Raw genomic sequence first — 13,753 nt, 5'->3', positions numbered from 1 at the left:
CAACCTGAGATACCAAAAACATTTTCAGCCTACGCTGGCATGGAATCGCCCTCTTAGATTTTGAACTGAATGACTTCACATGTTATCGACCTCTCTCCTCTCTCCATTTAATCTCAATCTCACAAATGCTGTTCATTGTGCTCTTACAATCTGTCAGATTTCTTTATAGTGCCACAGTATGGGTTTTACTGCGTCTAAATTAAAGAGAAAAGGACCCAGGGCCATTCGTCTGGGGGAGGATATCTGTCCTGATAAATGTCGCACTGAGATCAACTATGATATTTCAAACCCAACACATCATAGAGAGAGAGAGAGAGAGAGAGAGAGAGAGAGAGAGAGAGAGAGAGAGAGAGAGAGAGAGAGAGAGAGAGAGAGAGAGAGAGAGAGAGAGAAAGGGGAGAGATATACGTGTGGCTTGTGTGTGCATAGTACAAGTAAGTGCATACTTGATCAACCTAAAATGGTTGATTCTCTTCATTTATATAGCTGTGGGCTGGATGTGGCACAAACAGCTACAGCTCACAAGAAGACAATATCAGAATTCTGATCAATGCACTATCCTGCGCAGATGCCTGAATGAAGATATTGGAGTCTAGACAGCCCTGTCCTGCATAGCACTGGCCATGAAAGCAGACTGTGCTAGCCTAGAGAGCACACTGTTAAGCACACCAAGTGGGCTCTAGGGTTGTGTTTGAAAATGCTTCACTACAGACACGGAATGTGATGCTCTACTATGTATGCTTCTACACAGGGGTGCAACTTTGGTTTTAGAAGTGGGGGAGACATAACTATTATTTTTTTCATCCAGTCAGATAAACACTCCAAACAGCCTACCTGACAGCTCAGAGACGTCTTCATGGTCCTAAAGGGGGGGGTGCAATTTCAGAATGTCCCCCCCCAATCCCCAGTGAAAGTTGCGCCCCTGCTTCTACATAATCTTTAAAGGCCCACTTTTCTGAACAAGCTTAGCTTAATTTGTCAAGATTCAAAATATACAATCTGATTCCTCTACATACAACAACCTCTGTTGTACTGATACTATGGTATTTCAATGGGACAGCTCATGTGGAATAGATGTCTTGTGTGGCAGAGGTCCTTGTATGATAAGGTATCCTACTCACAGGAGTCACTGAGAGATGGGGGGGTCCACTCGGCTCCTGGCAGTGGCTCCATAACACCAGCTCAAGGTCTCCTCATGCTGATGGTGGAATAACTTCAGTTTGCTGTCAATGGAAACGCACTGAATGACCCTGAGTGCATCAATCATGTCCATGCATTACATTCAGACCCTCGTGAATACAGTAGGGTATTATATCATTACGGGCTGTGATGAAGAGTATTTTATTTTCTCCAATAAATAAACTGAAATATTTGTAGTGTATGAGCAAATAGCCTAGTTTGTGACTTGCATTTGCATAAAGAAACACACTTCAACATTACATACTACAGAGATATTTTTAAACAGTAAAGCAACAATCGAGCATGAACTACAAAGTAACATGTTCTGCGTTCTTCATAATACAGAAATTGACCAAAATTGCTACATTTTGAGTCACACGAATTGACAAACATGACCCTCTGCCTCCATCTGCTGGTAAAAAGAGTAACTTACAGCCAGACTGAGAAATTGAAAAATAATGTTTATCTAGCTACTTTCTCTGCTGGGAACATGACTGGATCATCAAGGACCTCAGCCACCGGAGCCACGGCCTGTTCTTCCTGATTCCATCACTCAGACTCGGGCAGTATATCATGACAAAAACTGTCAGACTGGCAAATAGCTTCTACCCCAAGACCATCAGGCTGCTGAATAGCCACGACTTGCGGCCCCCCGTACCCTGCAACTACATCTCTACCCTGTGCTTGGGTTTCCACTAGTTACCACAGCAACAAAGTCAAAATGCCGAGGTTTATTACTTTGTGGCTGTGGTAACTAGTGACGACCCTGTGCATGTGACTAAACGAATCAAATCCAGAGAGGAAGAGGTAAAGAGAGGCCCAACTCGCCAGAAAATCTCTCACTCCAGCAGATTGAGTTTTTTTCTTCCCACCAAGCAAGGAGTTTGTTTGGAGTGTCGAACAACAAAATAATAGTGGCTTATTTGCTACGTGAGGTTTATTTGATTTAATTGAAGTTTCGTAATGCTTCAGTGCGTTTCGTAATGCCCAGGGCTCAGTTCTAGGCCCTCTCCTATTCTCGCTATACACCAAGTCACTTGGCTCTGTCATATCCTCACATGGCCTCTCCCATCATTGCTACGCTGACGACACACAACTAATCTTCTCCTTTCCCCCTTCTGATAACCAGGTGGCGAATCGCATCTCTGCATGTCTGGCAGACATATCAGTATGGATGACGGATCACCACCTCAAGCTGAACCTGGGCAAGACGGAGCTGCTCTTCCTCCCGGGGAAGGACTGCCTGTTCCATGATCTCGCCATCACAGTTGACAACTCCGTTGTGTCCTCCTCCCAGAGTGCGAAGAGCCTTGGCGTGACCCTGGACAACACCCTGTTGTTCTCCGCTAACATCAAGGCGGTGACCCGATCCTGTAGGTTCATGCTCTACAACATTCGGAGAGTACGACCCTGCCTTACACAGGAAGCGGCACAGGTCCTAATCCAGGCACTTGTCATCTCCCGTCTGGATTACTGCAACTCGCTGTTGGCTGGGCTCCCTGCCTGTGCCATTAAACCCCTACAACCCATCCAGAATGCCGCAGCCCGTCTGGTGTTCAACCTTCCCAAGTTCTCTCACGTCACCCCGCTCCTCCGCACACTCCACTGGCTTCCAGTTGAAGCTCGCATCTGCTACAAGACCATGGTGCTTGCCTACGGAGCTGTGAGGGGAACGGCACCTCCGTACCTTCAGGCTCTGATCAGTCCCTACACCCAAACGAGGGCACTGCGTTCATCCACCTCTGGCCTGCTGGCTCCCCTACCTCTGCGGAAGCATAGTTCCCGCTCAGCCCAGTCAAAACTGTTCGCTGCTCTGGCACCCCAATGGTGGAACAAGCTCCCTCACGACGCCAGGACAGCGGAGTCACTCACCACCTTCCGGAGACATTTGAAACCCCACCTCTTTAAGGAATACCTGGGATAGGATAAAGTAATCCTTCTACCCCCCCCTTACTCCAACCCCCCCCCCAAAAAAAATATTTTAAATAAAAATGTAAATAAAAATAAAAAATAAAATAAAACAATTTGTAAAGTGGTTATCCCACTGGCTATAAGTGAATGCACCTATTTGTAAGTCGCTCTGGATAAGAGCGTCTGCTAAATGACGTAAATGTAAATGTTACGAGTGTGCCGATATAAGTAGGACACGTGACATCCTAGTAGTAAAGTGTCTCTCTCTTCATTGAAAACAGACGGCTGACGTCAACAACTCTCATCGAATATTCAAATATGTATTAAAATAATGAGATGTATCCACCAATCCAAAGAAAGAATAGGCGGGAGCTAGAAAACCTGCCGTTCCACTTTGTGGACAACGACTACCATAGTTTGAGCGGAGAGACAAGTATCTTGTCAGTATATCCACAATCTTTATCTAATTAATTTTAGGAAGTTGTTCGTGTGTCGCGCGCATATTATCTGTTGTGCCCATGAAAACTGCGACAACGTCTCGTTTTAATCACCTTTTGTTGCAACAAATTAAAACGGTTGAAATAATAAGAACAGTCATCAAATTCGCAAGTATTAATCACAAACTCCTCAATTAAACACTCCCGCTTCACATCGACGCCATCTTGGTCCATGTTTTGCCCTTCGAAAACTTCCAGACGTTATGGATGTGTAATCTTCGTCATATCACGTTTACCCAATCATATTTGGTGTTATTACCCGCTTAGCCAATACAAAATTAGATTGTACAACCCTGAAAAGAATAGTCCATCAGCTCTAAATAGCAAACCGCAGCTTGTGTAGATCTATAAACAACATGAACCCACTCATACCTATAACAATTGAGTGACTTGGCCCATTGCATGTATTGGTTTATCTGTAATCTGCGCAGATGCCACGTTTACATGTCCACTTCAATTTCAACGTGTCAACTAGCTACAGCATGAGAGGATATGGATGTGCAGCTAACCAAATCGTGATGATGTTGTGATAGTACAGCTGTTCAGAGCATAGTATTCTGATATGCACGTGCATGGATAAATACCCATTAAATATATTGTCGCTAAATTAAGGAAATAATGTTCAGGCAGAGTAAAACAGTTATCCAGAAACTTCGATATCTAAGGTGAGTATACGTTAGCTAGCGAGCTAGCCCTTGATCATGACTCGGTTACATCACGTTGCACACATAATGTTAGGATCCTTATGAGTATATCTCACGGCCGGCGCCAGAACAAATCCGTTGGACGGGCATTTGATTTCCATAGGGGGGATGTTTTTTTTACGGGACCTTCTATGTGGATATAGGTTATAGCCTCGTGAAACACCCACCCCCGTATATATGCCTGATTCTGCAACTACGGGCCATAGGGTCCATTTTTAGGATTTTATTTTAAATTTTTAAAATTGTTTATATGTTAAGTTCACACTACAATCACCCCAGATTTCAAGTATTTTAGCTACTTTTCAGATGCATTTTATACCTCAATTTCACTGTTTTGCCCTTGTCCCTGACCCAGACTTTTGAGCTTCTACTATGTTTGTCTATGTGAAAACATTAATAATTACACATGATATAATGTTATCTAATAGAGAAAGAGTCAGTTAAATCAAATCTATATCAATATGTAGTGTGAGTATGCCCTATATATTGTTATTTACACAAAATATACCTGTCCTTTGGTAGTGGTGTCATTTCCACCACTGAGGGCAAATTCCTCATTAAGGCCAGGCACCACAGCCAAAAATTTTGATTTTGCTTCCATCTGTCAATTTTCAGATTTTGGGATATTTTTCAACCATAATTTCCATACTTTCATAAAATGTACAAAGAAATCGGCAATAATGTATATAAATACTTGATTTGTATAATTTTATCCCAACTCCGTCAACTACACCTACCATAAATGTTGTTCTTGTTAGCATGTTTCATGTAGAACTTCAACCGCAATTTTAAAACTCTCCATGTTGAATCTTATATCATTCAAAAGCTTGTTTTCCGGACATATTGTTAGCTAGTCCATACATGGCTATATCCTTTGTAGACGTAGTGCTTAAAGATGAGTAATGCCCTGACATCCGATTGGTTACTGACATTTAAAGGCCCTTTCCGGCAACCTGATTGGTTAAAATGCCTCACGTGCCGCACAGCGCTTCCTTGTTTGAAAATATCTCCCGCGAAGAATCCACGTAAAGAGACAAAATGAGAAAATCTCGAAGAATATATCTAAATTAGCCTGATCAGCCGATCGAGGCAGTGGCAGTACAGGTAGAGGAGGAAAAGGAGGAAGCCGGCAGCAGCGCCTCGAGACACAAATTAGTTGAGATGAAGATGACAGCTAGCAGCGATCAACCAGACAGCAGCCAGCTTTTATTCCACATGTCACAAATAAAACAACTTGTACAAGATTTGATTTGCCCTAAGTGTCTAAACACTGAACTGAAAATCACCATAGACCCCACCAACCAGGGATTCTGTAATTCTGTCATGATAGAATGTGCACACTGTGAAGGTGATCGTGATGCATTTAGGAGGAGTGTTGATACTTCCTCCAGGCGACAGGAGTGCTCCAGGGGAGATGTGGCATTTGATATAAATGTGAGGATGGTTCTTCTAGCCCACGAACTTGGACTTTGTTATGCAGCTCAAAAGAAAATAAGCAAAGTCCTAGGGATTCCTTCCTTGTGTCTCAGCTCATATCAGAGACATGACAGGAGAGTGACAGGTCAATTAAAAGGGAGAGTAGCCCATTATTGTCAGGTGACTTGCTGTGTATAAATCATATTTATTTATGCTCCAGAAAATGTATTCAAAGTGAATAAAACTGAGTGATAGGAAAACATAACTATACAATGAGACTGTCACATAGGTCTACAGTGTCATAGGGCTGTAGCCTACTTTGATTACTGAGAAATTAGCTTGACATAAAGTAAATACATGCTGATATGCTAATATTTACATAGGGTAACATGCTGATATTTAGTCCTGCAGTTATGACTGTAATGTCAACAGACATAATAAGTACTTTTTCCCCCCCACTTTAGTTGCAGAGATTCAGAGAGGGCTAAAGTCAATGGAGAGTGCGGCAAAGCTGATTAGAAGAGCATACGCAGATATAGACCCAGACATAGCAGAGTTGCTGAAGGAAGATGAGGATGCCATCATAGACATTCATGTATCCTTTGATGGCACTTGGCACAACTTCCAACTATGGGATAGGTGTGGGCATTGGTGATGGTACCAGCGAGCCCTAGAAATGGTGAAGATCCACCCAGTCAAAAAACCATGGAGGCCATATATTTTTTTAATAGAGAGGTTGCACAGAAAATGGTACATGTATATCATAGGATTTCAAAAGATAACCTCCTCAAAAGAATGTAGCACGGAGGAACCCAGAATGCAAATTAATGTCTGAACTCTGTAATAAGGTCGCAATGCCCTAAAACTGTCTTCGTGGGTAAAAGCTGCATTGACGCAGCAGCCAGTATGGCAGTAGCCACGTTCAATGAGGGAGCCACTGCTATATCAAATGTGATGGACAAATTGTGGCCTGACAGCACTTTGGTGACACTGGAAGCAATCAGAGAGGAGTTGTTAGAGCTGATGCTGCTTCAATGGAGTGTGACAAGCGTAGGCACAGGTCCCATGGCACAGTCAAGAAAGTAAAGCGGCACCAGCAACTCAAAGAGAGCCTTACATATGGGGCAGGCATAGCTGATTAATGTTCTGCACATTTCAACAGCCATACAAAATCCTTGTATGTGACAAATTGAGCAAAGTGAAATGAGAATTTGCCCAAAACTGCATATTTGCCCAACAGACCAGTATTCAAAACCAGTAAAAAAAAAAAACATTCTGCCATGAAGCAATGCATTGAAAAACGGATTCCCGTGATATGCAAATTAGTGCATATTTAAGGAGGTTTTGCCTCACTTGCATATTTTAAAAATAAATACAACTTGTAATACAATAATATAATGTATTTATGTATACTTTCAACTGGTAAAGTTTCAGTCTGATGAGAGTAAAGGGAAATAAATCCCTATTAGCCTGTGGTGCCTGGCCTTAATAAAGTTTTGTCTAGAGAAGGTTAATTTAGTTACCATGGAAACTTATTTTGACACTGAAGCACATGGCTGCAGCGGACAGTTGTTCCAGATGGGATGTCCAGAAGTTGAAGAAAAATCTAGGGAAATATTGCTTGTGTAGAGAATATTTTTTTGTCAGTGATTTCCAAACAGGCTATAATTTCTTTAATTTGTGGTAGAATTGTATAAGTAAACTATATGCTAGCTGTAATACTAGCCAAAGCATGCTAAGCAGTCTGTCAATTTTCTCCAAAAACTGTAGAAGCATCATTTCCATCACAGTCATTTCCATCACAAACTTAACTGTGGTGGAAATGACAGAACGTGGTGGAAATGCCAAAAATCCCCTATGTTATTACTTTTTACTTTATTTAAAAAAAACTTTTGGCTTATTTAATCATGTTTTAAATTAATTTAATCTAGAAAATGCTCCAAGGTGAGCACAAATTGAAAACCTAAGTAGTTTTTAGAATGTGCCACATAAAACAGCACAGAGGTCACAGACATAGAAACAAAACAAAAATTGATCCTATACGATACCAGGAACATCTGCAAAAAGACAGGAAGAGATACTGGAAGAAAAAAGAGAAGGGAGAAGTGAAATCTATCTCTGCGCTTACAAAGTGAGAAGAAAGAAGCAAGAGAAGACAATGGAAATGCAACCAATGGAATAGAAGACAGACTTTAAAGAGAACAGTTGCAATGGAGACCTACCTATCAGGCAACACACCACCTTAGTCACCAGATGACTTGCAGCCAGAACATGAGGCCAACATACCTGCCCCTAATTTACCTGCCCCTGATGCACGCCTTGATACCCCTTCCTCATCGTCTGCAACAGGAATGAGAAGTTGAATACTTGCTGGAAGGAAAAAGGTTGGAAGAGGTCGCTCAAAAACATGCAGAGATCTTTGCATGACAAATGTCAAACTTGATAAAGCTTTACGGAAAACTGAGAAATACAAAAAAAGTTTTGATCAACTGATGAAGAAAATGGAGAGACAAGATTCCCCAAAGACAAAGACAAAACAGCAAATGAAGGGAACTCCGAAGAAATTGAGAAGGATTTTAAAGTTTCAAAATGCCATCATTGCGGAGTTAAAGCAAAAGTATCAACAAATGCGCAGTGCCAACGACAAACAAGTGGCTTCAAAAATGCTCAGAGGCAACATCCTGAGAAAGTATGGCCTGGTCAAAGCCGCAAACAGAAATTTGGATTTTCAGCAAAAGCAATGAGGGCAAATGAAAACAGGCCAACAAGTCTTCAATACTCCTGGACAATTCAGTGTAACAGAATTAGCACAGCCACAGAAGAGAAAATCACTAGATTCTATGAACGTGATGTCAACAGCAGAGCAACAAAAGGGAAAAGGGACTCACTAACAAGGGACAAGAAAAAAAAACTTATTGAGTATTTGTACTGTGAGAACCTGAAGAAAGAGTGCATGTCAAAGAACCATTAGTAACACACTACGCCGTCATGGATTAAAATCCTGCAGCGCACGCAAGGTCCCCCTGCTCAAGCCAGCGCATGTCCAGGCCCGTCTGAAGTTTGCCAATGACCATCTGGATGATCCAGAGGAGGAATGGGAGAAGGTCATGTGGTCTGATGAGACAAAAATAGAGCGTTTTGGTCTAAACTCCACTCGCCGTGTTTGGAGGAAGAAGAAGGATGAGTACAACCCCAAGAACACCATCCCAACCGTGAAGCATGGAGGTGGAAACATCATTCTTTGGGGATGCTTTTCTGCAAAGGGGACAGGACGACTGCACCGTATTGAGGGGAGGATGGATGGGGCCATGTATTGCGAGATCTTGGCCAACAACCTCCTTCCCTCAGTAAGAGCATTGAAGATGGGTCGTGGCTGGGTCTTCCAGCATGACAACAATCCGAAACACACAGCCAGGGCAACTAAGGAGTGGCTCCGTAAGAAGCATCTCAAAGTCCTGGAGTGGCCTAGCCAATCTCCAGACCTGAACCCAATAGAACATCTTTGGAGGGGGCTGAAAGTCCGTATTGCCCAGCGACAGCCCCGAAACCTGAAGGATCTGGAGAAGGTCTGTATGGAGGAGTGGGCCAAAATCCCTGCTGCAGTGTGTGCAAACCTGGTCAAGACCTACAGGAAACGAATGATCTCTGTAATTGCAAACAAAGGTTTCTGTACCAAATATTAAGTTCTGCTTTTCTGATGTATCAAATACTTATGTCATGCAATAAAATGCAAATGAATTACTTAAAAATCATACAATGTGATTTTCTGGATTTTTGTTTTAGATTCAGTCTCTCACAGTTGAAGTGTACCTATGATAAAAATTACAGACCTCTACATGCTTTGTAAGTAGGAAAACCTGCAAAATCTGCAGTGTATCAAATACTTGTTCTCCCCACTGTATATGTATTTATAGACTGGGTGGTTCGAGCCCTGAATGCTGATTGGCTGACAGCCGTGGTATATCAGACCATATACCACGGGTATGACAAAACATTTATTTTTACTGCTCTAATTACGTTGGTAACCAGTTTATAATAGCAATAAGGCACCTCGGGGGTTTGTGGTATAAGGGCGTTGCGTTGTGCCTAAGAACAGCCCCTAGCCGTGGTACACTGCTCAAAAAAATAAAGGGAACACTTAAACAACACAATGTAACTCCAAGTCAATCACACTTCTGTGAAATCAAACTGTCCACTTAGGAAGCAACACTGATTGACAATAAATTTCACATGCTGTTGTGCAAATGGAATAGACAACAGGTGGAAATTATAGGCAATTAGCAAGACACCCCCAATAAAGGACTGGTTTTGCAGATGGTGACCACAGACCACTTCTCAGTTCCTATGCTTCCTGGCTGATGTTTTGGTCACTTTTGAATGCTGGCGGTGCTTTCACTCTAGTGGTAGCATGAGACGGAGTCTACAACCCACACAAGTGGCTCAGGTAGTGCAGCTCATCCAAGATGGCACATCAATGCGAGCTGTGGCAAGAAGGTTTGCTGTGTCTGTCAGCGTAGTGTCCAGAGCATGGAGGCGCTACCAGGAGACAGGCCAGTACATCAGGAGACGTGGAGGAGGCCGTAGGAGGGCAACAACCCAGCAGCAGGACTGCTACCTCCGCCTTTGTGCAAGGAGGAGCAGGAGGAGCACTGCCAGAGCCCTGCAAAATGACCTCCAGCAGGCCACAAATGTGCATGTGTCTGCTCAAACGGTCAGAAACAGACTCCATGAGGGTGGTATGAGGGCCCGACGTCCACAGGTGCAGGACGTTTGGCATTTGCCAGAGAACACCAAGATTGGCAAATTCGCCACTGGCGCCCTGTGCTCTTCACAGATGAAAGCAGGTTCACACTGAGCACATGTGACAGAGTCTGGAGACGCCGTGGAGAACGTTCTGCTGCCTGCAACATCCTCCAGCATGACCGGTTTGGCGGTGGGTCAGTCATGGTGTGGGGTGGCATTTCTTTGGGGGGCCGCACAGCCCTCCATGTGCTCGCCAGAGGTAGCCTGACTGCCATTAGGTACCGAGATGAGATCCTCAGACCCCTTGTGAGACCATATGCTGGTGCGGTTGGCCCTGGGTTCCTCCTAATGCAAGACAATGCTAGACCTCATGTGACTGGAGTGTGTCAGCAGTTCCTGCAAGAGGAAGGCATTGATGCTATGGACTGGCCCGCCCGTTCCCCAGACCTGAATCCAATTGAGCACATCTGGGACATCATGTCTCGCTCCATCCACCAACGCCACGTTGCACCACAGACTGTCCAGGAGTTGGTGGATGCTTTAGTCCAGGTCTGGGAGGAGATCCCTCAGGAGACCATCCGCCACCTCATCAGGAGCATGCCCAGGCGTTGTAGGGAGGTCATACAGGCACGTGGAGGCCACACACACACTACTGAACCTCATTTTGACTTGTTTTAAGGACATTACATAATAATAAAATAATATGCCATTTAGCAGACGCTTTTATCCAAAGCGACTTACAGTCATGCGTGCATACATTTTAATTTTTTTTGTGTATGGGTGGTCCCGGGGATCGAACCCACTACCTTAGCGTTACAAGCGCCGTGCTCTACCAGCTGAGCTACAGAGGACCACATCAAAGTTGGATCAGCCTGTAGTGTGGTTTTCCACTTTAATTTTGAGGGTGACTCCAAATCCAGACCTCCATGGGTTGATAAATTTGATTTCCATTGATAATTTTTGTGTGATTTTGTTGTCAGCACATTCAACTATGTAAAGAAAAAAGTATTTAATACGATTATTTCATTCATTCAGATCTAGGATGTGTTATTTTAGTGTTCCCTTTATTTTTTTGAGCATTGGCCATATACCACACCCCCTCATGCTTTATTGCTGAAATATATAACATATAACATGTAAATAATAATATTAAGTGTTCAATAAATTGTATTCTTGGAGCGCCTTTGTTAGAACTATGAAACAGAAAGCATCGGTGTTGGAGCCTGGTATGGTCCCGTGTGGCTCAGTAGGTAGAGCATGGCACTTGCAACGGCAGGTTTTGGGTTCGATTCCCACGGGGGACCAGTACGAACAAATATGAAAATGTATGCACTCACTACTGTAAGTCGCTCTGGATAAGAGTGTCTGCTAAATGACGTAAATGTAAAATGTATAAGCTTATTTTTATAACGACAAAATAAAAATACATACCTCAACCACCAAGACGCACAGTCAGCCAGATGCATGGTCAAATGACAAAAACATCAGTAGCCTGAACATCATTGCAAGCGCCAAGTGTGCTTGATAATAGTGACAATGATCACATAAGCAATAATGTCATTATGAATATGTGTTGATATGACAGCAGTCAAAAAGTAAATGATCAATGAAAACTTTCTACTTTTAAACTCGGACAAAACAGAGATGCTTGTTCTAGGTCCCAAGAAACAAAGAGATCTTCTGTTAAATCTGACAATTCATCTTGATGGTTGTAAAGTCGTCTCAAATAAAACTGTGAAGGACCTCGGCGTTACTCTTGACCCTGATCTCTCTTTTGACGAACATATCAAGACTGTTTCAAGGACAGCTTTTTTCCATCTACGTAACATTGCAAAAATCAGAAATTTTCTGTCCAAAAATGATGCAGAAAAATTAATCCATGCATTTGTTACTTCTAGGTTAGACTACTGCAATGCTCTACTTTCCGGCTACCCGGATAAAGCACTAAATAAACTTCAGTTAGTGCTAAATACGGCTGCTAGAATCCTGACTAGAACCAAGAAATTTGATCATATTACTCCAGTGCTAGCTTCCCTACACTGGCTTCCTGTTAAGGCAAGGGCTGATTTCAAGGTTTTACTGTTAACCTATAAAGCGTTACATGGGCTTGCTCCTACCTATCTTTCCGAGTTGGTCCTGCCGTACATACCAATACGTACGCTACGGTCACAAGACGCAGGCCTCCTAATTGTCCCTAGAATTTCTAAGCAAACAGCGGGAGGCAGGGCTTTCTCCTATAGATCTCCATTTTTATGGAACAGTTTGCCTACCCATGTGAGAGACGCAGACTCGGTCTCAACCTTTAAGTCTTTACTGAAGACTTATCTCTTCAGTAGGTCATATGATTGAGTGTAGTCTGGCCCAGGAGTGTGAAGGTGAACGGAAAGGCTCTGGAGCAACGAACAGCCCTTGCTGTCTCTGCCAGGCCGGTTCCCCTCTCTCCACTGGGGTTCTCTGCCTCTAACCCTGTTACAGGGGCTGAGTCACTGGCTTGCTGGTGCTCTTTCATGCCGTCCCTAGGAGGGGTGCGTCACTTGAGTGGGTTGAGTTACTGACGTGATCTTCCTGTCTGGGTTGGCGCCCCCCTTGGTTTGTGCTGTGGTGGAGACCTCTGTGGGCTATACTCGGCCTTGTCTCAGGATTGTAAGTTGGTGGTTGAGGATATCCCTCTGGTGGTGCGGGGGCTGTGCTTTGGCAGAGTGGGTGGGGTTATATCCTTCCTGTTTGGCCCTGTCCGGGGTTTCTTCGGATGGGGCCACAGTGTCTCCGGACCGCTCCTGTCTCAGCCTCCAGTATTTATGCTGCAGTAGTTTATGTGTCGGGGGGCTGGGGTTAGTTGGTTATACCTGGAGTACTTCTCCTGTCTTATCCAGTGTCCTGTGTGAATTTAAGTATGCTCTCTCTAATTCTCTCGTTCTCTCTTTCTCTCTGAGAACCTGAGCCCTAGGACCATACGTCAGGACTACCGGGCATGCTGACACCTTGCTGTCCCCAGTCCGCCTGGCCTTGCTGCTATTCCAGTTTCAACTGTTCTGCCTGCGGTTCACGAAACCCCTACCTGTCCCAGACCTGCTGTTTTCAACTCTTAATGATCGGCTATGAAAAGCCAACTGAGAGACCTGAGCCCTAGGACCATACGTCGGGACTACCGGCCGTGGTGACTCCTTGCTGTCCCCAGTCCGCCTGGCCTTGCTGCTATTCCAGTTTCAACTGTTCTGCCTGCGGTTATGGAACCCCTACCTGTCCCAGACCTGCTGTTTTCAACTCTTAATGATCGGCTATGAAAAGCCAACTGAGATTTAT

General features: G+C 43.8%; 1 protein-coding gene across 1 annotated transcript in view; it reads left to right on the top strand.

The window, feature by feature from the left end:
* The first annotated feature begins 4,047 nt into the window (after positions 1–4,047).
* LOC121580875 (presequence protease, mitochondrial) overlaps positions 4,048–13,753 on the top strand; it is a 31,242-nt gene continuing 21,536 nt past the window's right edge. The window contains exon 1 of the mRNA XM_041895993.2: positions 4,048–4,252. Coding sequence (XP_041751927.1) covers positions 4,206–4,252 — 47 coding nt within the window. The 5' untranslated portion in view covers positions 4,048–4,205. The remainder of the gene's footprint in view (positions 4,253–13,753) is intronic.

This window comes from Coregonus clupeaformis, chromosome 14 (assembly GCF_020615455.1).
Source record: "Coregonus clupeaformis isolate EN_2021a chromosome 14, ASM2061545v1, whole genome shotgun sequence".
Lineage (NCBI taxonomy): Eukaryota > Metazoa > Chordata > Actinopteri > Salmoniformes > Salmonidae > Coregonus > Coregonus clupeaformis.
This window is presented reverse-complemented; position numbering and strand designations above follow the sequence as displayed.